The 26764-nt window shown below is 39.3% G+C and overlaps 1 protein-coding gene across 2 annotated transcripts in view; it reads right to left on the bottom strand.

Annotated features, from left to right (window-relative positions):
- The window catches only part of cdkal1 (CDK5 regulatory subunit associated protein 1-like 1), a 231760-nt gene extending 207636 nt beyond the window's left edge, over nucleotides 1-24124 (bottom strand). The window contains exons 1-3 of one of the 2 annotated variants that reach the window (XM_059567198.1): nucleotides 23933-24124; nucleotides 23307-23467; nucleotides 19024-19136 (exon numbers count right to left, since the gene is read on the bottom strand). In XM_059567198.1, the coding sequence (XP_059423181.1) occupies nucleotides 19024-19136; nucleotides 23307-23464 (271 nt within the window). In that variant the 5' untranslated portion in view covers nucleotides 23465-23467; nucleotides 23933-24124. The remainder of the gene's footprint in view (nucleotides 1-19023; nucleotides 19137-23306; nucleotides 23468-23932) is intronic. The other variant, XM_059567199.1, reaches the window with a different exon arrangement.
- Nucleotides 24125-26764: the final 2640 nt, after the last annotated feature.

Genomic DNA, 26764 nt, shown 5'->3' with positions numbered 1-26764 from the left:
CAGGGGTAAAACAACACAAGCACAGTACAAACAGCATGGTTCACAAAATGGCCACCCCCATTAAAGTAGCGAAGACCAATCAGAGTACAACAGCAATGAGTCTGCAGGAACCAATCAGCAGCAACCTGGGCAGACACACACAAACCAAAACACAAAAAAACTATAGGGTCGTAACACCGGGTAATCACTGGCAGTGTAAAAGTGCAAAATCTAGCGACCCGGGAACATTTGCCGGAATGGCAGTGTAAAAGGGGCTTAGGTCTCTCTCTCTCTCTCTCTCTCTCTCTCTCTCTCTCTCTCCGTCTCTCTCTCTCTCTCTCTCTGTCTCTCTCTCTCTCTCTCCTTTGATATTGTGACAAAACTGCCGTTGAGGACAGGGAACAATAACAGCTACTGCAAATATTTACATGCCATTTCAAAGCCATTGCGTATATGATTATGTTTTTGTTTGTGAAGTACTGACAGGTCATATTCAGACAGAGGGAGAGATTTGAATAAAAAGTACACCTGTCCGTTGACTCCGCAAACAGACCAAGCATTAAAGAAAGACACCAGCTGTTGTCTAATTTAACTGGTGTTGGGATTGCCAGCGGTGGGACAGCACAGCACCATTACCATATGTCAGGACCATCCCCACGGTCTTCAATCATCTTCACAGACTCAATTACCAGAGATGACCTTTCCATTCGGGACGCCATCCAAACAAACAAGTAACCCATCAGCCCTATGCTTTACTAGAACGTCCTGATGTTCACGTGACCTAATAATGACAATTTACATTATTGGGAGAACTATTCCTTACATCGTTTGTTAGTTAGTTACTTTATTTTTTAACGCCATGTTAGCATCAAGGCTATTTACATGATCAGCACAAGGTCAGCATCTTAATCCATAGAATTTTTAATTACATAAAACCTTTAACTTGATATAAGACAAAAAATATCTAAAATACATTACAAAATCCATTTATAGGCCAATACATTTCTGTATAAATTGTTTTCTGGCAGTATTATAAAAGCTACAGTCCAACAGGATGTGTTTGACAGTCAAAGGAACTTCAATAGAAATCATATCAATAGAAACCCATGTGTAAGTCTTGAGTGACCTAAAAAACTGTCTTGATTTGAAGTTATGTCTTCTGTTGTTACAAAAGCATAACCTTTTCTTGCTTTGGAACATAAAAGTAGGCTTTTTGAAAAAGTTGTCTGTCTGTTTTTTTTAAAGCAGTTACAATGAACTGGGACTGCAATTTTTAAATAATTATATTGTTCATAATATATGCTCAAAATACAGCAAGTATTGTGAAATCAAATAAGAGCTCTGTATTAGGAAAAAAAAATTAAGCATTTATTAAATTGACTGCTCTAAAGATTAGAGATTAGTCAATTATTTTGAGCCACTATGAAAATAACGAATTGTGCACAAATCAGACATACCTACTCACATTTGGTCTGTTCCTCTCAAAACCCAGTCTTCATTCATTTTTATTATTGCCAAAAGTTTGACCAGAATATTGTGTTTCACAGAGAGAAGACAGTCAGCAGGATCTGTAACATCATCATCAACCCTGTTGATGCAAATCACAGCAAAGCTCTGGCAGATCTCCAGAGCAAATCAATCTCTGTCCTGCTCAACCAAAACAGGCTCTATCATCACATCCTTGGTGCTTTCACCTCACTGCACCCTGAAGCTTGGAAAAGGCCCTGCATTGTTCCTCATGGGTCTATGGATGATTTCCTTAGAAAGACAGAAAGCATCAGGCCTGAGTGAGAAGACTCTCATACAGCAGTAAATCATACGTCCCCAAAGACCTCTCCATTCTCAGCATGCTCTCCGATGTCCAGCTTAACGACAGCACAAAATTGTGGCTTTGACAAAGTGGAAGGAATATCTTTCCCTACGGGAGAAAATATTACCAGCAGGTGTGAGATGGGCTCATCGGTCACAGGAGGAAGTGTCTGAGAGCATGGGTTTGTGTGCGGCCTGAAACTGGCTCAAAGCAGAAGAGTTCAAATCATCGGGTCAAACCAGCTTTTATTTCACACTTACAGCTGAACAGGTTTTGTTACTATTCTTCAACAATGTCAGAATTTGACTGATCAGCCTTTAAAGACGGTTCTTGTAGGCTGTCAAAATGGAAGCACATGCAACACAATGTCAGCAAAAAAGAAAGTGGTAAAAAGACAGCTGACATCAGAACGAATGCATGTGCTAGAAGGCATCTCTGAGAGCCAGCTTTCATCCTCTTGGCATACTTCAGTCTTATTTCTCCTCCCGTCCACTGGAAAGGATCAAACCTCTTCCAGAACAGTGTGCAAGGTTGGTTCAGGGTACTTTAAACATACACTGTGTATGCTCCTGAAATAAATGTTCAGAAAGATGCATTGTTTTTGTAAATGACTCATCATTTACAGTCTCTTTTAAGGGTATAAACAAGTATGTCCCATTATCTAGTCTTTAATAAGCAAACAAAATTCACAATAAATTGTAATCTAAATACTCCATCACAATATTGACTCAGCACACGTGTGTCAGGATAGTACTGAATCGGCAGATTAGCGTATTGTCACAGCCCTAAAATGAACATCAGTGTCTTCAGACCGCATTTCAGCATAATGACTTCTTAGTAGGGCTGGGCGACATGGAGCAAAACATAATCTCGATATCTTTACACCCCAAAAACTACTGCAAAAACAAATATGCCCAATATTCACCATATGTTTTATTGTTACCTAATTCTGTGTTTTAATGTGTAATTATTTAAATGCATAAAAACAACTTAATTTGTTAATTTCTTTTCTTAAAATAGCCTTATGTGAAATGTTTTTTCCCCTCTGAAATTCTGTGTATTTACATTCTTCTGGTTATCAAATGAAAGCATAAAACATTAATTTAATTTATCTTTTAATTATTGAAAATTAAGCAAACTTTATTTTTTGGTAAACAAAGGGGATTTGCTATTAAAAATAAAACATGGAAGAAATGTGTGATTATTCCTTAAATTATGTTCGTTTCATTTTAATAGTAGTAGTAGGCTATGAACATTCTGCTGAACAATAGTAATAAATTTCTGGCAAATACTTTTATTTTGACGGGTTTACCTTTACAGTTCTGTGTCTGTGATGTGCTAGTTTTACTGAAATCAAACGGTTAGATGCTCATGAAGTGACTGTCAGAGCAGTTCTGGAGATGTTGTTCATGTGTTCACGTCTTATTTAGTGAAACAGCATACGCTGAAATCACCGGAGCGTCACGCACGCTTCAGTGTGTTAATAAAGGAAGACGCGCTTCTGCGCCACTCATTAACAGAGACAGGCAGAACATGCAGGATTCATATTTAAATAGACTTTTCCGGCTTAATATTTACAGATATTAGTCCATATCGTGATTTAATGTGAGTGCAATGACCTACTTTTGATTAATTCATTCAAAATTTGACAAATTCCGTGACATTCCACGTTAAACTGTAAATTCCGTTTTTATGACTGGATTCCGCGATTCCCTCCGCGTTTTCTGCATCGCGGAAATCATAGCGCCCTACTGACATCTGTCTGCTGTTTGCCCTACGTCTTAAAACCGAATTATCTCCATATAATGGAGCCAGTTGTCCTTTTTTGAGACTAGTTCTGTAGCCTCCGGTCTAGTTGAGGACGATGCCATGTTCAATGAGACAACAACACGCGAGGGGGGGGGGGGGCAACAAAATCAAGGAGGCGGGGGGCGAGCACAGCACAGAGAAGACAAACAAGCAAAGTGGCCGAATCAGAATTACATATAAACAAAATACAGATATATACGATGTGTCAAAATCCATATCGTGTTTAAAAAAATATCTCGATATATTTTAAATAGAGATATTGCCCACCCCTACCTCTTAGAGTCACAGACACTACAGAACATTAAGTTGAAAAACCGAGAAAAAAAAAAAAACGAAACCTGCATGACTAAAGCTGTGGTCCAGATAATGTCTTGGACCTGTGAGTCGGGGCAGACTGATCAAGCCCATCCTCAAAGAGAAGCATCATTCACAGTCATCTCCAAAACTGCAGCAAACCATGAGCACAGCGTGGAGCTGATTATGTGGAACTTATGTATTTTGCAGCACAGAAATTCTATAAACGTACAATAGATATATATATATATATATATATATATATATAATAATTATACTAGAAGAATTGTTTGTTTATGAATGAATGCCTACGTTTTCAATTTTGCTTGTTCAATAACTTCTACACAGACAGATCTAACGTCTGGGACTTCATACCATTTTATTTCACATTAGACAGTTTTCCAGTGTTGGATTTGGGGAGTAATGGTGCACATATTCATACTGAAAATTATTCTGTCTTTCGTTTTGGTGCATGTATGAACCGAACAATTACAGCATTGTTTTAACCACCACACAACTGGAACTTAACTGGACACATATATTTTTATATATGGTTACTTTTGATAAGAAACACATTAAGTCAATTTTTCAGGAAATTCAAATAAATGTGGTGTTGGAACTCTTTGATGTGTTGTGACAGATTGCTGTATAAACCGCTCTGTTCAAACGCAGCACAAACCGTGATCATTGCTTCCCAAGCACTGCTGGTTTGAGCACGAAATAAACCTGAATGAATGCCTCATGTAATCGCTCTTTCAGTATTTCAACTGCGGAAAGACATCAATAAAACAGTGTGGAAATAAAATGTCATGTCACATTTCATTTACCTCAGGCAAGTCATCAGTGTCAACAGCTCGATAATTTGCTAGAGAATAGTCTAGAGAATAGCATTTGACAAAATATTAGACTATATACTTTATTCCCCCAGTGTCACAGACCAGGCTTAAGCCTAGTCTCAGACTAAAGTGTAAGTCTGAGCTGTTTCAAATGAAAGAAACTTGACTGATCTTAAAACATATCAGTGTCTTTGTTTTTTCTCAAGATGCACAGAAGTAATGTTTTTCTAAGGCATGTTATTAAAAATTACTTAAAGGGATGGTTCACTTTCAAATAGAATTTTGGTAAGTTTTAGCTTACCTCAAGGGCATCCAAGTTGTAGGTGTCTTTGTTTCCGCAGTATTTCCCATTTTGATATTTTTAGGTCAAACCGTTCTTGTCTGTGACTCATATAATGGAGGTCTATGGTCACCTCCTCAAAGAGCATGCACAGAGAGTCCAAATTAAACAATTCCCCATCGTAAGTACACATTGATGACCTAAGACACGAAACGAGCGGTTTGTGTAAGAAAACGAACAGTATTTATATTGTTTTTACCTCTTGTACACAACCACGTCACACTGATCTGAGTTCGCGAGTGCTTCCTGATGTGACGTGTGCGCGCTCTGGCTTTAGTCTGCGCAAGCGCCGGAAAGCGCCGGAAGTGATCTCTCACGCATGAACGTCACTTATTGTTTACACTTACTGTCTATGGTTTACACACAGATTTCGGAAGTGTTACCTTTTACTGTGAAGATCTAAACATATTTAGACGTACAGGGAAATTGCAATGGAAGATGATTTCAATATATCCATAGACAACGTTGAATATTTTTCACAACCATATTTATTTGAACCAGAATACACAGACCAAGTACTCAGGAGCGATCCGCTGCAGCAGCTCGTCTTCAAGCCTCAGAGACAGAGATCTCTTCAAAACTGGTGGTGTTTTAGTAGCAAGTGTTGTGAGATGCCAACAGAAGTAGAGAGCATATGTTGTCACGAATGGAACAACTACAAGACGACGACGAGGACATTGACAGTATCGCATCACACACCTGCCGGACTGAAGATCCTGAGTTTCTCCGCTGTTGAGATGCAGGGTGAGATCGCTTCCGGCGCTTTCCGGCGCTTGCGCAGACTAAAGCCAGAGCGCGCACACGTCACATCAGGAAGCACTCGCGAACTCAGATCAGTGTGACGTGGTTGTGTACAAGAGGTAAAAACAATATAAATACTGTTCGTTTTCTTACACAAACCGCTCGTTTCGTGTCTTAGGTCATCAATGTGTACTTACGATGGGGAATTGTTTAATTTGGACTCTCTGTGCATGCTCTTTGAGGAGGTGACCATAGACCTCCATTATATGAGTCACAGACAAGAACGGTTTGACCTAAAAATATCAAAATGGGAATACTGCGGAAACAAAGACACCTACATCTTGGATGTCCTTGGGGTAAGCTAAAACATATCAAAATTTAATTTGAAAGTGAATTATCCCTTTAAATGTCTTAATTTAACTATGGCCTAATCCTGGTTTAGTCTAAACCCTGTCTGTGAAACTGGGCCATTATGTTTTACTTTACCTGTTATTGATGTCTTAATTATCTAAGGTATGCTTAAATAAATATTATGAAAAAAAAAATACAGCCACTGTGTAAGTGGTTATATTTCAACAAATAGAAATGTTATCATTTAGAAGTTAATTAAAAAAAAAAAAAGTGTGTGCAATTAACAGGTTTTTTTAAAAGCTGTGTGTTGATTATTATATGACACCAGGCCATCTTCCAGAAGTCTTGTCCTCACTGTGCGTGCAGATGCGCTCACACCTGCCTGCTGCCATTCCTGAGCAAGCTCTGCACTGGTGGCACTCCGATCCCGCAGCTCAATCCTCTTTAGGAGACCATCCTGGCGCTTGCTGGACTCTCTTGGACGCCTTGAAGCCTTCTTTACAAGAATTGAACCTCTTTCCTTGAAGTTCTTGATGATCCTATAAATTGTTGATTTAGGTGCAATCTTAGTAGCCACAATATCCTTGCCTGTGAAGCCATTTTTATGCAACGCAATGATGGCTGCACGCGTTTCTTCGCAGGTCACCATGGTTAACAATGGAAGAACAATGATTTCAAGCATCACCCTCCTTTTAACATGTCAAGTCTGCCATTCTATCCCAATCAGCCTGACATAATGATCTCCAGCCTTGTGCTCGTCAACATTCTCACCTGAGTTAACAAGACGATTACTGAAATGATCTCAGCAGCTCCTTTAATGACAGCAATGAAATGCAGTGGAAAGGTTTTTTTGGGATTAAGTTAATTTTCATGGCAAAGAAGGACTATGCAATTCATCTGATCACTCTTCATTACATTCTGGAGTATATGCAAATTGCTATTATAAAAACTTAAGCAGCAACTTTTCCAATTTCCAATATTTATGTAATTCTCAAAACTTTTGGCCACGACTGTACTGTGGAGGGGAAGACTTTCTCACGGCTTGCTGTGTTGTGCTGGATTGGTAACAGCAGTCTGGATGTTAGTGAGCACCAGCGATGATCATCTGCCCTCTAGCAGACCTCCATCCACATACGACCAGACAACACGAGCAGCGACAGACGGCCATCCATGACCTCATCCATGTTTGTGAGTGCTTAAACTCCCATCAGCCCCTCAGGCCTCTCTCACAGCAGCAGATGGCTCTCGTGACATCACTCTCACGCACCGACCCGCGCAGAAGAAAGATCCTACAAATTTAGCTGATAAGTACTGGCCAAAAAAACTGGCGAGAGCAGTACAGATTTCACACTTGGAGGAGGGTTTAGCAGAGGTTAGCAAGGACAGCTGTGATGTGGCACACCAGACGGTCAGACTAATCTGAGGTCAGCGATCCTGACTTTTGGCAGAGACATCTCACCCACACACAGCAGGACAGGAGATCAGGACAAAATCATTATTAGTGATTTCACTATGCTTGAAAAAGAAAGCTAAGTTCTGTTCAGAAATTATATTAAAGAAAAATAAGTGCATAATACTAGAAGAATAGTTTTAACATGGTTTATTGGAACACTACAATTAGCCCAAGTGTAATTAAATGACTGCTTAATTCGCTGTCTGTGCAACATCTTATTCTACTATAGAGCGGCTGAGAATATTTACTGTAGAAACACTATCCTGTAACTCTTCCCTTGTTCTTTATTCCTGAATGTATGCGCATGATCTGTACATTATGTGTGAGCTTGTGTGCTCTGTCTGTGTGCAGCAATATAGCAGCACATTAGTTTCCAGCAGAGATTAACAAACTGTACAACTTACAACATGCTTTAACCTCCCGCACTCTTCCAGTTTAACCTTCGTATGTGATCCACTTATCGGTCAAGCTAACTAATTGCTTAATGTGGAGTTGGTATAATTTGTGCTCGTGATGAAGCAGTAGTGAAGCGTTTTCAGAGCCAGTGAAAACCTCAACGCTTCACTCCTCGCTCTGCTCGCATACTCTGGATACTGTGAAACTGTGATATTCTTAATGTTATCATACCGTCAGTATCTCATACTGGCCCATGCCTGTTGCTCACTGCACTAAACTTCATTTCAACAGGTTCTTTGTTGAATTCCCTCTGTTTTGTTCAAATCTAAAGTGAGGATCTCTCACATACTGGCTCAGCTAGAGCACCCAAGCACGGTGAAACCATCAGATGTAAGAGAAAGATGGTGATGTGGTGTTATGGTACACAACCGGTGGACATGAAGCAGTGGTCATCTGGTCAGCCACATCTCTAGAACGGTTAAATAAAGATGAATGTGCCGTCCACTGTTACATTTACTCTCAGTGTGCATCAAGCGCTCTCACACAAGGAGAAATTCATCTGAACGATTAACCCAAGCCAGCATTCAGTTCACCTCCAATCAAGCTCTTATCAACATTTGTATGCAACACTTTCCCTTCCCAGAAAGGACGAGCGGAGAGGCGGTGAGCCGGGAGAGTGAGGATGAACACTGATGCTGTCGATCGGCTGACAGTTCATCAGAGAGAGATGGCCCTCAGATCCCAGAGCCTGGTCTACGGTCACAGCACTGAAATCAGATCCCAGGGATATAAACTGCTGGGATATTAATGCAGTCACAGAGGGTCATTATAAATGGCTCTGTGCTAGGGCTGTCGCGATAACCGCAATATTGTAATACCGCGCTATTGACAAGCAAACCGCAGAGGAAAGATAGCAACCGCAGAAACTGCAGCAACCGCAGTGTTAAGTTTTTTTAGTTTTTTTTAATGAGGCTGTGGCACTTCTTGTTTTTTTTCAGTTTGTCACTGTGCATTCAATGTTAAATAAATTAATGATACAATATGGTTTTCTCGCGAGCCTTTGTAGCTTTATGGTGCTTCGTTTTTTTTTGAGGCGCTCGATCTCGTCCCAAAACCTAATGTCACGTCGCCAGTTTGGGAAAATTTTGTCTTTCAACCCAATGAAAAGGACGAGCCAGCGAATATAGATGAGCCGATATGCAATATGTGCTGCAAAAAGGTTCCTGTGACGCGGCAATACATCTAATTTGAGGTCATCGGGATATTCTAATGGTTAACGGGAAAAACGCTCAACGTGGTTTAATGTACCAATACAGTGATATTAACAGACCAAACTCACTAAACATCATACTAATAAAGTATACTATCTATAAAAAAGCAGATGATCCCTGAATATGAATTCAATGCGTTTAATAACACGTTAAGCCTTTTCCTCTCGTTTTAGAGTGTCCCCTGTCATCCAGCGCAGCTGCCCCCTCAAGCATCAGGTGGCGGAGCAGTTAGGAGTAGCTGAAGCCTTTGCGAAATCTGTCAAATACAGCCGTGAAAGTAACAGGCATACCTGCTGAAGTCACGGACAACCTCTGCGTCAGTGCCCATACCCAAGACAGCGTGAGCAGATAACGAGCTCACACGATATCTGCTTGAGGAGTGCATCGACTCCAACGCGAATCCATTGTCCTGGTGGACCCGAGGTGGCGCGATAATCAGTCTAGATTTCCACTGCTGTCCAGAGTCGCGCGCAAATACATGTAATACATGTTAGAACTCTTTGATTTCTTCAAAAAATGTTATTGGAAAACGCATGTTCTTGTTGCTGTTTGGCATTTAACAATAAACAAAATTGTTTTAAAACGTGTCTCTCTGTCAGGATAAATTAGGTATGTTAAAAAAAAAAATAAAAAAAAACTGCGGTTACACCGCATATCGCGCTATTGAGCCACCCATAATAACCGCAGGGGAAATTTCTTAACTGCGACAGCCCTACTCTGTGCTCAAGGACATGCTGGAAAACAACCGCTCACAATCGAAAACATGCCAAGCCAGTTAATGCCTAATCAATACCAAACCATAGATTGATTCAAAACAGAAACACAATAATTTACTTAGTTCAGTTTTCTCACAGTACCAGGATCTATATGCCACAATAACCTGAACACAAAGACTGCTCGCTGGAGGAGCTTCATTTGGTGAAGAAAAATGTTATAATCAAATCCCAGTCAAAGGTTGGTAATAGTTTTTACAAAAAAAAAATATAGTAAACAACATCAAACCTCTATAACATGAATACATCACTTGCATTTGTGTCCAAACTTCGCAGACAGTTGTGTTTTACTCTGTTCCCACTGGTATCAATGGAGTCGCAGTGCACAGCAAACTCTAGTGTGTAGAACCCAAATCACTGTCGCTTGGCGCACAATGGACTAAACTAACTTTTTGGCACACCTGCCAATGGCCGGTAAATAGATCCATATAGCACAGTATTAAAAGCTACTGACACAAGATGGATAAAGATACATTAACAAAGAAGAATGTAATGAAGGTAAACAGATTTAAGTTAAACTGTGAAGAAGAACACAGTATTGGTCATATCTCCCACACAAGGGTCTATTCTGAAATAATGTGGAAATGCCACTTTGCTAGCACTCACCTATTACCTTTCACATTTTGATTTCAGCAAATCAGCTCACACAAATAATCAACATAATTAATATTCATGAGTCAGACACTGTGTTGTGGAGAGATGAGAGTAAACAAACTTGGACTACTGTGAGGGAGGACAATATTATTATTATTATTAAAGCCGTTAACCAAACATAGATGACGTCACAGGTTTTTTTAAAGAAAGAAAGAAGCCTTCTTTTGTATCTAGGAAATTTATATATAAGTAATTTTACAATACTTACTAAAATATAATTAATACTATTTTATTGCTTTTAGATTAGTTGTTGTAGTAGTTTTTGTAAAAAAAAAAAAAAAAAAAAAAAAAAAAAAAACACCTTCGGTCTTAACGCAAATGTACAACCGGCAAGTTGGTCGGACTAAAAGCAAAAAAAAATTTAAAAAAGTCGGTCCTAAATTGACAGGGTCACTTTATGGTTCCCATGGAGACGCATCTTCATTGCTTGTCACACCGCAGCCACAATAGCGCTGAATGACTGATGATCTGCTTTTATTTCCTTATTTTCCTTTTTTATTTCACAATTTTTTTAACTATAGCAGGATATATCTGATATTCCGATTGTCAAATCAGTGCAAGTGGATGTGTTTTGTTGTTCAAACACCTTTATAATGATCGCGTTAGTTGAGTGTTCCTCAGTTTCTGAATTTGATGTTATCAGAGACTAAATGCAAACAATTATTATTTATTTTTTTTATCTACTTTTGAGTCTTATTTCATGCAAAGTGATAATATAATTGCACTTTCATTTTCACTATTTGAACATTTTTAATGCAGTTATTTGATGTTAAGTTTATAAAATGTGATGTTAATAAAATACATTTTAACAGTTAAACTTAAAGCCTAGTTTATTAACATTTTGTTGGGGTGATTGGGGACAGGTGGGGCTCGGAACCCTCTCCTATCTCTGAAGTGGGGAATGGCAGAAAAGTTTGAGAAACCCTGAGTTAGCTGATGATGTGTTTTGTTGATTAGAGTTGGCTCGATGTTGGTTTGTCAGTGTCCTGTGAGGTAAAGCCAGAGGGTGCCAGGGACTGTGTAGAACCAGTGTCACTGAATGTTAACTTAAGTTGCTGTTTGCTCCAATACAGTCACCCGTTTTGGGGGGGATTGCATAATTACATTATGCAAATTAGCATGTTACCTTTTACACAAGAAAATTATTCAATAAATAATTAATAAATATGCCGCAAGTTTAACCCCCCCAATGGTAGACCCAAAGTTACGCCCTTGGGCTGCAGTAAACAAAATGTTCGCGGTCTCTGTTCAAAGTCATACGGGTTCGGGCACAATAATACATCTAAAACATTCATTAAAACAGCTCGACACCGCTTTAACTTGGCACGAAGTTCTGGAAAAACTGTGCCCAGATCTTTTCCCATCCCTTTCCGTCTAGTCTAAAACCATGACCGTGTCGACTGTCACTTTATTTTCGAAAATCTATTGCACGAATCAACCAACACAAGTTTCGAGAACGAAAATAGGAAATTGATTTTAACGACATTCTCTCGGAGTGCGTCCTGTTTTTTTTTTTTTTTTTCGCGTCACACAGCAACTGCAGCTTCGGACACACACGCATAACAGCAAATAATACTTCTGCACAATGTTTCTCTTTTTAAAACAGAAATGTGAATTCTGTCTCATGCATACAGATACAGATTCGGGCTAGAATCGCTGTATGCGATTATTTGTTGTTGACATTTCTAATCATAAACACAGCCATGTTGAAGCCTGTAGTAAATGTTTTGCATTATGGCAGTCCACTCTGCTTATTGTTTTGGAGAATGTTGCACTCCTGTTTGTCATTGTGCATGTAACTTCACACCAATAAATCATCAGAAATATTGGTCTTTACCAATATATTGAATCTTTACATTCGTCCTGCCTGTTGTCTGTGGATTTACCTATATTTGGTGCTATTTGCTGTATAAAATGCATCTAGACAAGCTAAATCGATTTTACAATCGATTCAATGAACACATCACTCAAATCAAACAGGATTTGCAATGAGCTTTGAAGGCACGGGTTGAAGACCCAGTCAGTGACGTCACGATATGCTAATTTGTTTAAATTCCTACCTACGTCATCAAAATTGTACTTGGGTCTCAGTGGTGATTAGTCTAACGTTTTGCATTTCCACCTTGATTCGGAGATCGAAGGGGCGTGCTGTGTGAGAAAACATCAGTGCTCTCTAGTGACACTTGTAAAAAACATTTAAAAATTATTTTATACATACAATTTTTTCTTTATTAATGAGTAAAATATATATTTTTTTATGTATTATTAAAATAACTTGAACAGCTCTAAAATAACTTTCTCTGAGGCTGAAGGCCACCGACGCTTCGAAGTGTTGAGGAGTGCTGGAGATCATCGACGAGTTACATCCACAAACTAACGTCTGCATCAGTCTGAAGACAACTTCAATGTTCACTCATATCTCATAAAGGAGTTTAATTAATTCTAACGAGTTTCAAAGAAATATGAATGTACAGGTATCAGCTCAATTAAACCCGTTAAATCCAATATTGTGCATTCCTATTTTAATTGCCGGACAATACTGTATTTAAAAAAAAGTTTAGCGCCTGGGAATAAAATTAACACAGAATGAACTGAAAACATGTATATTTACAGTCCACTCTACACATTTCTGTACGAGACGTGGATCGAAGCAGCTTCCAAACCGTCTGATCCTCCTGCTCTCAGTCCAGTACTCCTCAAGTCTTCTCTTCTGGAAGACCGTCTCATCTGAGCCAGTGAAGTACAGCTCCCATCTCAGTCCTCCTCTACATCTCTCTGCAGGTGTGGGGAGCAGCACACAAGGATGGTTCTAGCGCTGGACATGTCCCCGGCGTCCAGGACTCAGAGAACCAGCGGTCAGCTCTGAATCTGTGAGCGTCACAGCAGACGAGGCTTTCATTGGCCACCACTGGCAGACGAGAAGCGCTGTGTAAACCATGCTCAGCCACTCACAGCGCTGCCAGCATCAGCTGTTTTATGAATGAACCGGCAGACAAACACCTCGAAACACTGTTAATTCCATCAAAACATGAAATCAAGCGCACAGATGTTATACACCCTACAGAAAAACAACTGTGGACATGTATTTAATAGTTTACATGCAACATTTCATGTGCATGTTATTGATCCTTTTTCCACTGGAACGGCTAATAAAAAAAGTTTGTGTTTTAAAAATCCTCCAAATCCCTCCCATGCTATAAAACAAGAACACAAACATTTAAAGGAAATACTATGTTCATGACTGGGGTCACACTGCTTGCTGCCTTTAAGACAAAGCCTGACCATCACAGAGGAGATTCACTGGTCAATACTGACCCCTGCAGATGGGTTTGGGGTATGGTCAGGATAAACCCATGATTCAGAGAAGAGAACCACGTACATCCTTTAAGATAAATCCAGTCTGTCTATAAATAAAGTTTGTATGTGTATTGCTGTGTGTGTGAAAGAAACTGATGACACATAATTCTGCTGGTTATACATTAACATCTTGATAGTTATCTTGATAAAATTATGTTGTGTTTGTGTCCGTCAACATACAGGGCTTTGCTACACGCTTCGTTTTAAGTATTACATTTTTTCATAGTTTATGTTGCCTTACATTATTATTTTCTATTATTTTTTATTAAGTGTTTTTATAGCTGACCTGAGCAGGCTTTATGACGAGTGCTGAAACGGACACTCACCGAGCCATGATTCAACATCCGTGTGCTCCAGGGATGGACTTTTTTAGTTTATTTAATTTTTAATTAATTTTTCAAGTCTCAATGAAATACTGCGTTTTCTCTTTCAGTGATGCTCAGATGTTGTCTATCTAGGCAGCTTACTAGGTTTTGAAGCAGCCGACTCTTGCTGAAGCAGCCCATTCTCTCAGCTCCAGTCCAACCGATGATACACTGCACTGTTTTCGTACGCTTTAATAATGTTGTATTTAATTCCAAAGGAAAGGATTCACCAGTATTTGTATGTGTATTTATTTTATTTTTTTTTGGTGTATTTGTTTTTTTTTGTGGTTGAGGGAAGACGTGGGGAACATGCCCCCTGTTCAACACTGTATCACTGAAAGAAATCTCGGCTCACAATCTTTTACGCCGTCGACAAACGAACGCACAGCGTATTTAATACATCGTTTTTATGTGTCTCGTCAGGCCAGAGCTGTCAAACATGTGTAGCGATACAATGTTGTTTCTACATAACTTACAACCCTCTACGGACACCTTGGCAATTGAATCGCCATTGGCTAGTAATTATTTTAGTTTACTCGCCAGTCAGTCAAGCTTTATAATAATCAAGTATCACTTAAGAATAGAACTTTAGTAATTAGAAGTAAACTTGATAACCATGTTTAAATGCTTATTAGTCGTTTTAACTGAACATTTTAACTGGACTGGTGGTGGTGCTTTTTTGGTCATTCAGCGTTTCTGTAAAAAAAATAAAAAAATACAATTCTTACAAAAATACTGATAAGATAATAATAATATGATTCCTACTAATAAAAACTATAGAACACACTAAGAATTAATGAGCTGCTGGATTCATGAATATTAATCAGGTTTTGTGCGTTCGCTCGAACTGATTTGCTGAAATCAAAACATGGACGATAATAGGTGAGTGTCAGCCAATGAGATTGCCGTTCACGCATTAGCTCCACCCACTACCGGAAAACCCAGCTGTTCTTAAAAGCTGAAGTCTTCCATGGGAACCCTGTGTTATTTTGACAGGAAAATACAACAAATAATATTGTTTAAATGTAGCGAGTCAATCCCCTCTCTCTCTCTCTCTCCCTCTCTCTCTATGTGTGTGAGAGAAAGCGACGGCGATTTGAGCGGCTTAACACTAAAGTTTACATTATACAGGTTCGTTGCGCATCCATTGAGGGAAAAAAAAAGCACAGATCGTCTGACAGAGTCAGAGAGTGTTCGCGAGTGTAAATATCTGTGCTAAACTAAGATTTAGTCACATATGAGAGTGATTTACTCGCAATGTAGAGAGGGTTGACTTCCTAGCCACAGAGCTAACTTCTGAAAAGTACTTGAAGACTGGAAATAAAATGCACCCCCCGGACAGCAGTTATTAGACACGCGAGTCAACGCGACCAATAATACTGTTTGTTAGTTTGCTTATTATGCCGTTTAAAAACAATAAGATAAACACAAACTGTCCATATAATCTAAAATGTTGCAGAATGCTGGAGGAAAATGAACTTACCGGGGTTTGACAGAGACGTGACAGTATGCGGAAACTTGTGCGCGATAAATTCAACTCTTCATGCGATCTTGTATATCATGAGCGCGTGCTATAAAACATACTGTAAATAACCAACAGATATATCACTCCGCCGGCGACACTAACTTCAGCTGCAAACACTATACTGGGAACAACACCGCCGTTTTGAGCCCGGTTTACACCGCCTTTCTCCACGGAGCTGCTTCGGATGATATTACACTTTTTCGCGTGTTGAACACACAAAAAGGAATTTTGAAATGGTTTCATGGAAATTAAGATTAATTTTTTTTTCTTCAGCAGGGTATTGATTCTCATACTGTGCTGCACATTATTGACAATATTGAGCTGAAGCTTGACTTTGCAAATGTAAAATCGCAAATCAAATCGCAATCGCAATATCTGTCAAAAAAAAGAAAGAAAAAAAAAAAAGAAATCGCAATTAGATATTTTCCCCATATCGCACAGCCCTACAGAGCAGAGCCAGACACAGACCAGAGAGACCAATGTAGATGACCACAACATTCTTTTGCATAGACTTGAACACTTTGTTGGCATTAATGGAAGTGCATTAGCATGGTTTCAATCATACTTATATGACCGCCATAAGTTCGTAGCAGTGAATGAAGAGGTATCATATCGATCACAAGTGCAGTATGGAGTACCTCAAGGCTCAGTACTAGGGCCGCTACTCTTCACGCTTTATATGTTACCCTTGGGAGATATCATCAGGAAACATGGTGTTAGCTTTCACTGTTATGCTGATGATACTCAGCTCTATATTTCTTCGCGGCCCGGTGAAACACACCAATTTGAAAAACTAATGGAATGCATAGTCGATATAAAAAACTGGATGACGAGTAATTTCTTACTGCTAAATTCTGAAAACACAGAGGTGTTAATTATAGGACCTAAAAACTCTGCTTGTAATAACCTAGAACACTGTCTAAGACTTGATGGTTGCTCTGTCAATTCTTCGTCATCAGTTAGGAACCTAGGTGTGCTACTTGATCGCAATCTTTCCTTAGAAAGCCATGTTTCTAGCATTTGTAAAACTGCATTTTTCCATCTCAAAAATATATCTAAATTACGGCCTATGCTCTCAATGTCAAATGCAGAAATGTTAATCCATGCATTTATGACCTCAAGGTTAGATTATTGTAATGCTTTATTGGGTGGTTGTTCTGCATGCTTAGTAAACAAACTACAGCTAGTCCAAAATGCAGCAGCAAGAGTTCTTACTAGAACCAGGAAGTATGACCATATTAGCCCGGTCCTGTCAACACTGCACTGGCTCCCTATCAAGCATCGTATAGATTTTAAAATATTGCTTATTACCTATAAAGCCCTGAATGGTTTAGCACCTTAGTATTTGAATGAGCTCCTTTTACATTATAATCCTCTACGTCCGCTACGTTCTCAAAACTCAGGCAATTTGATAATACCTAGAATATCAAAATCAACTGCGGGCGGCAGATCCTTTTCCTATTTAGCTCCTAAACTCTGGAATAACCTACCTAACATTGTTCGGGAGGCAGACACACTCTTGCAGTTTAAATCTAGATTAAAGACCCATCTCTTTAACCTGGCTTACACATAACATACTAATATGCTTTTAATATCCAAATCCGTTAAAGGATTTTTAGGCTGCATTAATTAGGTAAACCGAAACCGGGAAGTCTTCACATAACACCCTATGTACTTGCTACATCATTAGAAGAATGGCATCTACGCTAATATTAGTCTGTTTCTCTCTTATTCCGAGGTCACCGTGGCCACCAGATCCAGTCTGTGTCCAGATCAGAGGGTCACTGCAGTCACCCGGATCCAGTACGTATCCAGACCAGATGCTGGATCAGCACCTAGAAAGGACCTCTACATCCCTGAAAGACAGCGGAGACCAGGACAACTAGAGCCCCAGATACAGATCCCCTGTAAAGACCTTGTCTCAGAGGAGCACCAGGACAAGACCACAAGAAACAGATGAAACTGGCTTGCTTAGTTGGGGTCACTTCATCTACAGCGATATCTTTGACTTGATTGCAAATAAATGCACAGACACTATTTAACTGAACAGAGATGACATCACTGAATTCAATGATGAACTGCCTTTAACTATCATTTTTTCATTATTGACACTGTTTTCCTAATGAATGTTTTTCAGTTGCTTTGACTCAATCTATTTTGTTTAAAGCGCTATATAAATAACGGTGACTTGACTTGACAGACCAGAGGGACAGACACAGGGAGACAGACACGGGACAGACACAGAGACAGCGTCTCCTTGGTTACCGCTGTAAACAAACACTGCTGTAATATGAACTTTCCAGAGACCAGATGAAGAGAAAATACTACGTAACTTTTCAGAAGACAGACAGCTCTCCTCAGAAATACATTCATATAAACCCCCAAATCATTATTGAGGATTTTCTTAGTTTGTACATCATGAACAGTGAGTGATCTGCTGCTACAGTATTTTTCTCTGTGCATCCGTCTTCAGCGTCACTGGCATATGTTAATGGACGTTAACAGACTTCACATTTACACATAAATGACATTGTGCAAGTCCAGAACAGAGATGAGCTGCAATAAGACAAAAAAACCGTCTGGTTGTGATGGTGTAAGTTCTGGGGGCAAGTTAAGTTAAGTTCGGTCATCCTACACACTTGTGACTGACCGCTCGCTCACTCAACAGGAGGAGGAGGGTCAGTGTTACTCTCTACACTGCTCTCAGTCTGAGGGTCTCATACGCTTTCAGTCTTTGAGGACATGGAAAACAGCACACACCGCAGGAACGGTATAATGGAAAATATTAGTGAAACAAAATATTATTAATTTTGAAACTGCGGTATACCTTGAAACCAGTAATCGGCCCATGCCTAGTAGGTAGAGGATTGTACGTGATCAGTATTACAAATGTAGTAATCTGTAACTATGAGAAGCAAAAGAGACAATAATTAAATAATTTGTAGGCCAGTAATTAAGACAAAGAGTCAATAACCCACAGAATGAGTCGTAGTATGGTCTAGTAGGAGTTGAATCATTACTATAACAGTCTGCAGTAACTGATAGTGGGGTCATGAACTGATGTGGTACCTGTGATCTTATATCCGCTGGCTGCCAGCTGTCCGGCCATGTATTCTCCATCAGAGCTGTTGTGAGAGCAGCCCCAGGTCCTCACCCAGATCTTCTGTGTGCCCGGAATCACACTGAAAACAAGAGAGAGCCCTCGTCTATCAACACGACTGAGATATTCTCAAACACATGAATCTAAGCATGAAACAGTGGAGGGAAGTCAAGATGATCTGTCTGGTCTGATCACAGTGTTAGAGATCTGTTATTCACCTCACAGTCAAACATTCCCTCCCAAGCTTTATCCACTAGATGGCAACCTTCAATAAGTGAAGCGTACCGGACACAATGACACCGTTTCACTGAGAGGATTTCTGGTTGTCTTTTCTTTTTTTTTTTTTTAGATTTTTTGCCCATTTCTGTCATAACGTTTTTTTTTTTGGGTTGATTCAGCCATTAAAAGTGACTCTAAAAATGTAATATATCACAGGTTAAAAATGTACCTCATTAATTTTTGGTTAATAATGCAGGGGCTCTTAAAGGTAAGGTCTCATTAAACGTAGAGTAACGATTCACATGACCAGGATGCTTTTGTCATCTTGTGAAGCTCCTTTAAAGGAACATAGACCTTTTAATATGTGTCTTTGTTAGAATGAGATGATGTTGAATAGCGGGAAGAACCACCCAAGCTCAATAAATAACATCACAGGTGTCACATCCTAATTATCATGTGCTTACATTATCATTCGGTTATTTTACCAAAATGAGTAAGTATATTTAATGTTACTTATGCTGCGTCAACGTTAATATTTTTAAATATGGCAATAAAATGTTCTGTAAGTATTTATCACTACATAAAAATTACATCAAAGAAAATGACGAACGTTTACTTTCACAGGCCGTCACGTATTTGTGAGCTTCTAGCAGGAAGATTAAAGCTTTCAGACATGTACTGCATCTTTCTGCAGTCTTCTGCGATATCTAATGTTGGATTCTCTGTATTTGATGCATCATTTATATCAAGACCACATCCAGGTACTTTCATGCATCCTCTGTACTTAGGGTTGTTGGGACTGAGCTTGACGGCTGAACACATACAGCGAGTATTAAACATCTGCAGACACCGAAGAAACTTCTGAAGGAAAAGGGGAAAGTAAGACCTGAGATCACTTGTTTGTAGTAAGGTCCAGACTGTTTTATAATAAAAGCATTGTACTCTGTTAGGATCACACTTTAACCCTGTAACAGTAGATCTGGACTCGTGTGGATAACACTGCTCAGAGTGAAATTAAATGTCAAATCCTGAGAATGGTTCATTTTGCTCTTATTCCTACACTTAGGGGGAACACTGGGGAAGTCGTGGCCTGGTGGTTAGAGAATCGGACTCCCAATCGAAGGGTTGTGGGTTCGAGTCCCGGGCCGGCAGAAATCGTGGGTGGGGGGAGTGCATGTACAGTTCTCTCTCCACCTTCAATACCACGACTTAGGTGCCCTTGAGCAAGGCACCGAACCCCCAACTGCTCCCCGGGCGCCGCAGCATAAATGATGAACACTGCTCCGGGTGTGTGCTCACAGTGTGTGTGTGTGTTCACTGCTCTGTGTGTGTGCACTTCGGATGGGTTAAATGCAGAGCACAAATTCTGAGTATGGGTCACCATACTTGGCCGAATGTCACTTCACTTCACTTCACTTAACAGGAAGTGTGATTAATGGGTCAGGGTTATGAATGCATAAGTGTTGAAAGGGATACTTTACCCAAAAATGTTGTCAATCACGGACCCCCATGTCATTCCAAACCCATAAAAGCTTTTTTGTCTTCAGAACGCAATTTAAGATATTTTGGATGAAAACCGGGAGGCTTGTGACTGTCCCATAGACTGCCAAATAAATTACACTGTCAAGGTCCAGAAAAGTATGAAAGACAGAATCATCCATCTGCCATCAGTGATTCAACCGTAACATTATGAAGCGACGAGAATACTGTTTGTAAGAGGAGAAATAAAAAAAATAACGAATTTATTCAACAATTCCTCTCCTCGGTCTCTCCACATCACAGTAGCGTACCCTCTTCTGAGTCAGCCGTGCCACGAGGATGCAATGTTTTCATTTGAATGAAGCGTATATACACATAGAAAATGTGTTCTTGTGTCCGGCTGACTTAGAGCGTAGAAGATGACCAAAGAGCTTTACAGAAGAGCAGGAGTTTTACCACGTACACAAAAAACAGACCAAACAAAAGATTTAAAACCACCCATTTAAAGGGTTAACACATCACAGAAGTAAATACACTAAGAAAACAAATAGGTTTTTAGCAAGGACTTATAAATAGACAAGGAAGGGTCGATCTAATCTCTAAAGGTAGCTGTAACGCGAGGGACCCCCAGCAAAGCCTGGTCACAGGATCATAGGCTTCTATATGGAGTATAGCCAAAACCCCCTCACGAAAGAAAAAGCTTTCATTTTTACAACTGGGACGACAAATGCTTATCAGAATCAACTAAACACTGGATTTACAAAAGTATGTGAATCATTTAAAGTTCACAGCATAGAATCTTTAAAATACGTCCGAGAGTTTTACACACCAGTCTGTTATTGTAGCGACATTTCCACGCCCTGAAACGTGATGAACGAAATGAACTGTGATTGGTTGTTAGACATGTCAGTCAAACGGCCTCATGGGTGGGCCTTGGCCAATGAAAGCTGCCATGAATTCCAGGGCCCGTATTCATAAAGAATCTTAATGCAAAAAGTAGCTCCTAGTGACAAAATTCTAAGAAAATTCTTATAAATGTGGGCGTTTACTCTTAAAATTAAAGAAAAAATCGTAGTAAAAAAAAGGGATTCAGAAAGCATCTTAACCCTTAAAAGAGGTCTTAAGGTCAAACTTGATAGGAGCACAGACAAGGACTTTTAAGAGTTTCTTTAGCAGAGGAGAAAATGGCAGAAAGACGAAGAGGCAGAAGAAATGTGTTGCAGTCAGACAATGGATGACAGTGAGTTAATAAGACGCTATAGATTAGATCGTGCAGGGATCATGTTTGTGACTGATCTTATTAGAGACATGCTAACATCTCCGACACAGCGCAGAAATGCCATAGCGCCAGAAATTAAAGTAATCACTACATTACGATATTTGGCAACTGGGAAAATGCACCAATGCAATAGTGATGATTTGGGTCTGTCACAACCTTCTGTAAGCAGCAGTGTCACACAAACAATTACAGCACTTTCAGAACATCTTATTGTGTCGCAGTTCATTTCGTTTCACTGGACATTCCCACCTTGCAGGCTCAAAAAACTGCATTTATGAATAAAGCAGGCTTATACGTGCGCACAAACAGGAGGAATGAACCGTTAATAGTTTGTACTGTACGTTCCCATGTCTGCTTCTTGTCCCTTGCTGTGACACCCGGCCCGAATCTTCCTTTAAGAATGGCCTTGTGTTCATCCACTAACTGGGCTAACAGTAAACACTGTTCCTCTGTCCAGTCTGGCTTTCTCGCCCTTCTTGGTTTTGATTCCATGTTTGATACATTAAAACCAACATTCAAACCGCCACTTAAATAGGACAGCAATCACTGTAATTGGAAAGAGTGGAACAATTTTTATCATTCTAAGTCAATCAAATACCTTATAGGAAATTAAAAGCATGGTAAATAAAAAAAGGATTTATATACACACATATAATGTGTGTGTGTGTGTGTGTGTGTGTGTGTGTGTGTGTGTGTGTGTGTGTTTGTGTGTGAGAGAGAGAGAGAGAGAGAGAGAGAGAGAGAGAGAGAATGGTCAAATAGGAAAAATTACGCATGTAAATTCAAAGTGAGAATTATAATAGACCCTATACTAAAAATCACTCTCTTTTTTCCTTCTTGGACAACCAACCAATCACAGTCTTCAAAAGATTGTGTCAAACATAGCAACGGGGTCAACCCCGCCTCCTCACTAAGATGAAAGTTTTTGTCTTTTCCTTACTCAGAGTTGCTCTCAGATCGGTCCCGAATCGCTCTTAAGCTAAGACTCCTACGTAAAAGTTTTTAAGCTAAATTAAGAGTTTTCTGAGAGGATTCTTAGAAACTTTATGAATATGGGCCCAGACCTTCAGCCTACGCGAGACTAGCTTTTAGACCTACCCTAGACTCCAGTCTAGATTATAGTGAGGAGAGGTCTATGTTATCAAAGACAGCTGATCAATCTAAAAGAATAAGCATCACAGAGTGTCCAGAATTATTTCAGACTCAGAGCTTTGAACAGACGTAGAAGCAGACTGAAAGACTTAACAGATCCTCCTTCAGTTGGAGGTGTCTGACCTGTCGGTCTGAAGCTCTTCTGCTCCGGGCTGGAGCTTGTGTTTGCGTGGACGAGGCACGATGTTGCCCCGGGCAGACTGACGCTCATGAGGAGTGGGGTCATGAGAGGTCACCATGTCCTCAATATCATCAACAGGAGAGTCACACACAGATGCCATGACCTGTGAACACACACCAAACACTGAGGAGTACAGCTTTATCAATGATCCCCACCACACAGTACTTCTCTAATCACACATCAGACTGAACAAACACGTGTCTGTGTTAGCACTCTGAGGGTATGGGACAAAATAACACTTACAGGTTTAATAATAACTCAGACAGAGACAGACCCACAGTCGTGCCTACATGACATCAGTCAGATGTGTCTTCATGAGGATCACAAACACTGATGTGTATCTGACACTCTGTATTAAACCATGTGTACATGTGATGGTTTCTCTAATAGTTCTGATTCAGAGAAATCAGACTAGACAGCGATATACATAATAAGCATAATACACTATGTGTCCCGAGGTTTAAAGGGCATCATCATCGAGTGAAAGAAACACTGTTTCAGTTCTGCCGAGAGTCACGTGTCTGCCTCAAACAAGCTCTCTCTGAACTGTCTAAGAGCGCGAACTTACCGGGATGACGGAAAATACAATCGTACCAAGAAACGTTGAAAATCCGCGTCAGTTTGAGGGGAAAAAAGAGAGTTATTCTTCTCTTTAAATGGTTATGTTAGCGTTGTTTTGCTAATAGAGCATCATGTTGGAAGGTTTCCCCTTTAACCTCTCGACGCGTAACGGCAAGCGTGAGAGGACAAACCTCACTCTTCTTCTTCTTCTTTGGTGTTTTATTGGCGGTTGGCAAACCAGCTTATAGGTGCATTACCGCCACCGACTGGACTGGAGTGTGGATCAAGATTTAATGCATTATCTAAGAAAATTTCTTATATTCTTTTACTTAATTCACATTCTCTTATAAACTTAACAATGTCATCATATATCTTGTTAGCTGATTTCCCCAATAAACCTGACAAAGAAAAGTCATGGTGTTTCAATTTCTTCATTGACTGAATAAGGTGATATCTTTCATTGTTATATTTTCCACATTTAAGTAATACATGTTTAACTGTTTCTTGTTGATTACAGTATATAAATTCCCCGGTTGGGTGCTTTCCAATTCTATGTAATGTACTATTAAGTCCAGTATGTGCAATTCTAAGACGTGTAATGATATTTCCTTCTCTTCAAATCCTATTCTTCTTTCTCCCAACATCAACTGTTTTTTGTATATTATACAAATGTCTACCTGTTTCATGATCATCCCAGTATATCTGCCGTACTGATTGTGTATATGTTCTAATGTACACTTTAGCTTCTGCTTTACTTAATGGAATATGTAGATCTTTACCTTTTCCTCTTGCTTTATTCTAAGAGTTTGTTTAGCCAGCATATCCACCTTCTCATTTCCCTCCACTCCAAAGCAGGAACCCAAATGAATTGTGTAGAAATACCCTTAACTTTTATTTCATACATCCTGCAGAATATTTAATTAATAATATCCTTCCTAACTAATGACCGGACAGATTTTATACTTTCAAGTGCTGCAAGACTATCAGATGCAATGACAGTGTTATTTACTTCCTTCTCTTCTATCCACTGTAGGGCCAATAATATTGCCACTAGCTCTGTAGCATATACTGATAAATGGTTGGTTACTCTTTTCTTAATATAAAATTCACCCCTTGGAATGTATACGGCTGCACCAGCATATCCAGTATCAGGATCCTTAGATCCATCTGTAAATAAAACCATTGACTGTGAGAAATGTTTCTCAAAATACTTCTGGACTAAATACCATATCGGAATTTGATTATAATTGTCTTTCAGTTCCTGCTGTATACTAAGGTCAACATTTGGCAAGGGGAATAACCAGGGAGGGATTGAGGAAATTAATACTGTATTACTGTACTATAATTGATTTAATCCTATATTTCTTGCTTTAGCATCACCTATCCACCCAAAACTTGTAAAATGTGTTTCATTGTGTTCCCAGGATTCTTTTAATATGCTTTTGACAGGATGTCCTTGGAGATTGACCCAGTATGCCATCATTAATTTTAATCTTCTGATCCTTAATGGCATTTCTCCCATTTCCACCTGCATTGATGATACCGGAGATAATCTGAATGCCCCACTACGGATTCTCAGGGCTTGAGCTTGCAATACATCTAATTCCTTGAGGTTTGATTCTGCTGCTGACATGTAAGCTATACATCCATAGTCAAGAACAGATCTCATGAGTGACCAGTATATGTTTTGTAGAGATGCTCTACTTGCTCTCCATTCCTGTCCAGATAAACACCGAAGTATGTTAATGACCTTTTTACATTTGTCCTTAATTTTATTCAGATAAACTTTCTATGTTAATTTTTCATCAAACCAAACACAAAGAAACCTAACAGCTTTTACTTGCTCCAGTTGTTGCCCATATAGATTTAAAACAAGGGGTGAGATTTTGTGCCGCCTTGAAAAACAAATAACCTGTGTTTTTCCTACAGATAATTTAAATCCCCATTTATTGGTCCTCTTTTCCACTTCATCAATTGGAGTTTGCATTTTCTTATTGACATACTGTATGCTATATTGCGCCCTCTAATCCACAATTCCCCCGTCATCTGCAAGATTTTCCTACATTTTGTTCAGCCAGAGAGAAGATATCATTCATCATTATGTTGAACAATGATGGACTACACACGCTACCTTGTGGAGTACCATTCTCTACAGTGTATACTCTGGAGTATTCATGACCTACCCTCACTTGTATTTTCCTGTTAAATAAAAAGTCTAAAACCCAGTTATATGTTCTACCGTTAATTCCTAATGATTTTAATTTGATCAGTAATCCTTCTTTCCAGAGCATATCATTTGCCTTCAGCACATCAAAGAAGACTGCTACTACTACTTCTTTGTTGGTCTGTGATTTCCTTATGTCTGACTCTAGGCACAATATAGAGTTCATTGTATTCTGACCCCTCCGAAACCCACTTTGATATGGAGATAAAAGAGTTTTACTTTCCAGGAAGTATGTTATTCTTTCTGTGACCATTCTTTCCATGATTTTGCATAAATGTGAAGTCAAAGCAATTGGTCTGTAGCTAAAGGGATCTGATGGGTCTTTTCCTGGTTTAAGAACCGGTACTATTATTGCTTGTTTCCATACTGAAGGAAGTTGTCTAGTATCCCAAATTTGGTTAAACAGATTTAATATTATTTCTAACGAGTTATCTGTCATATGTGCCAACATTTTATAACATACCCCATCTTTCCCTGGAGTAGTCTGTCTTGCACTATTTATTGCTCTTTTTAACTCAAACATATTTAATGGTAAGTCTAATGGATTTTCTGACATCTCATTTTCCTTTAAAATATTAGGGTATTCCATTAAGGTTTTATTCCTACTCTGTTTTG

Source organism: Carassius carassius, chromosome 15 (assembly GCF_963082965.1).
Source record: "Carassius carassius chromosome 15, fCarCar2.1, whole genome shotgun sequence".
Lineage (NCBI taxonomy): Eukaryota > Metazoa > Chordata > Actinopteri > Cypriniformes > Cyprinidae > Carassius > Carassius carassius.
This window is presented reverse-complemented; position numbering and strand designations above follow the sequence as displayed.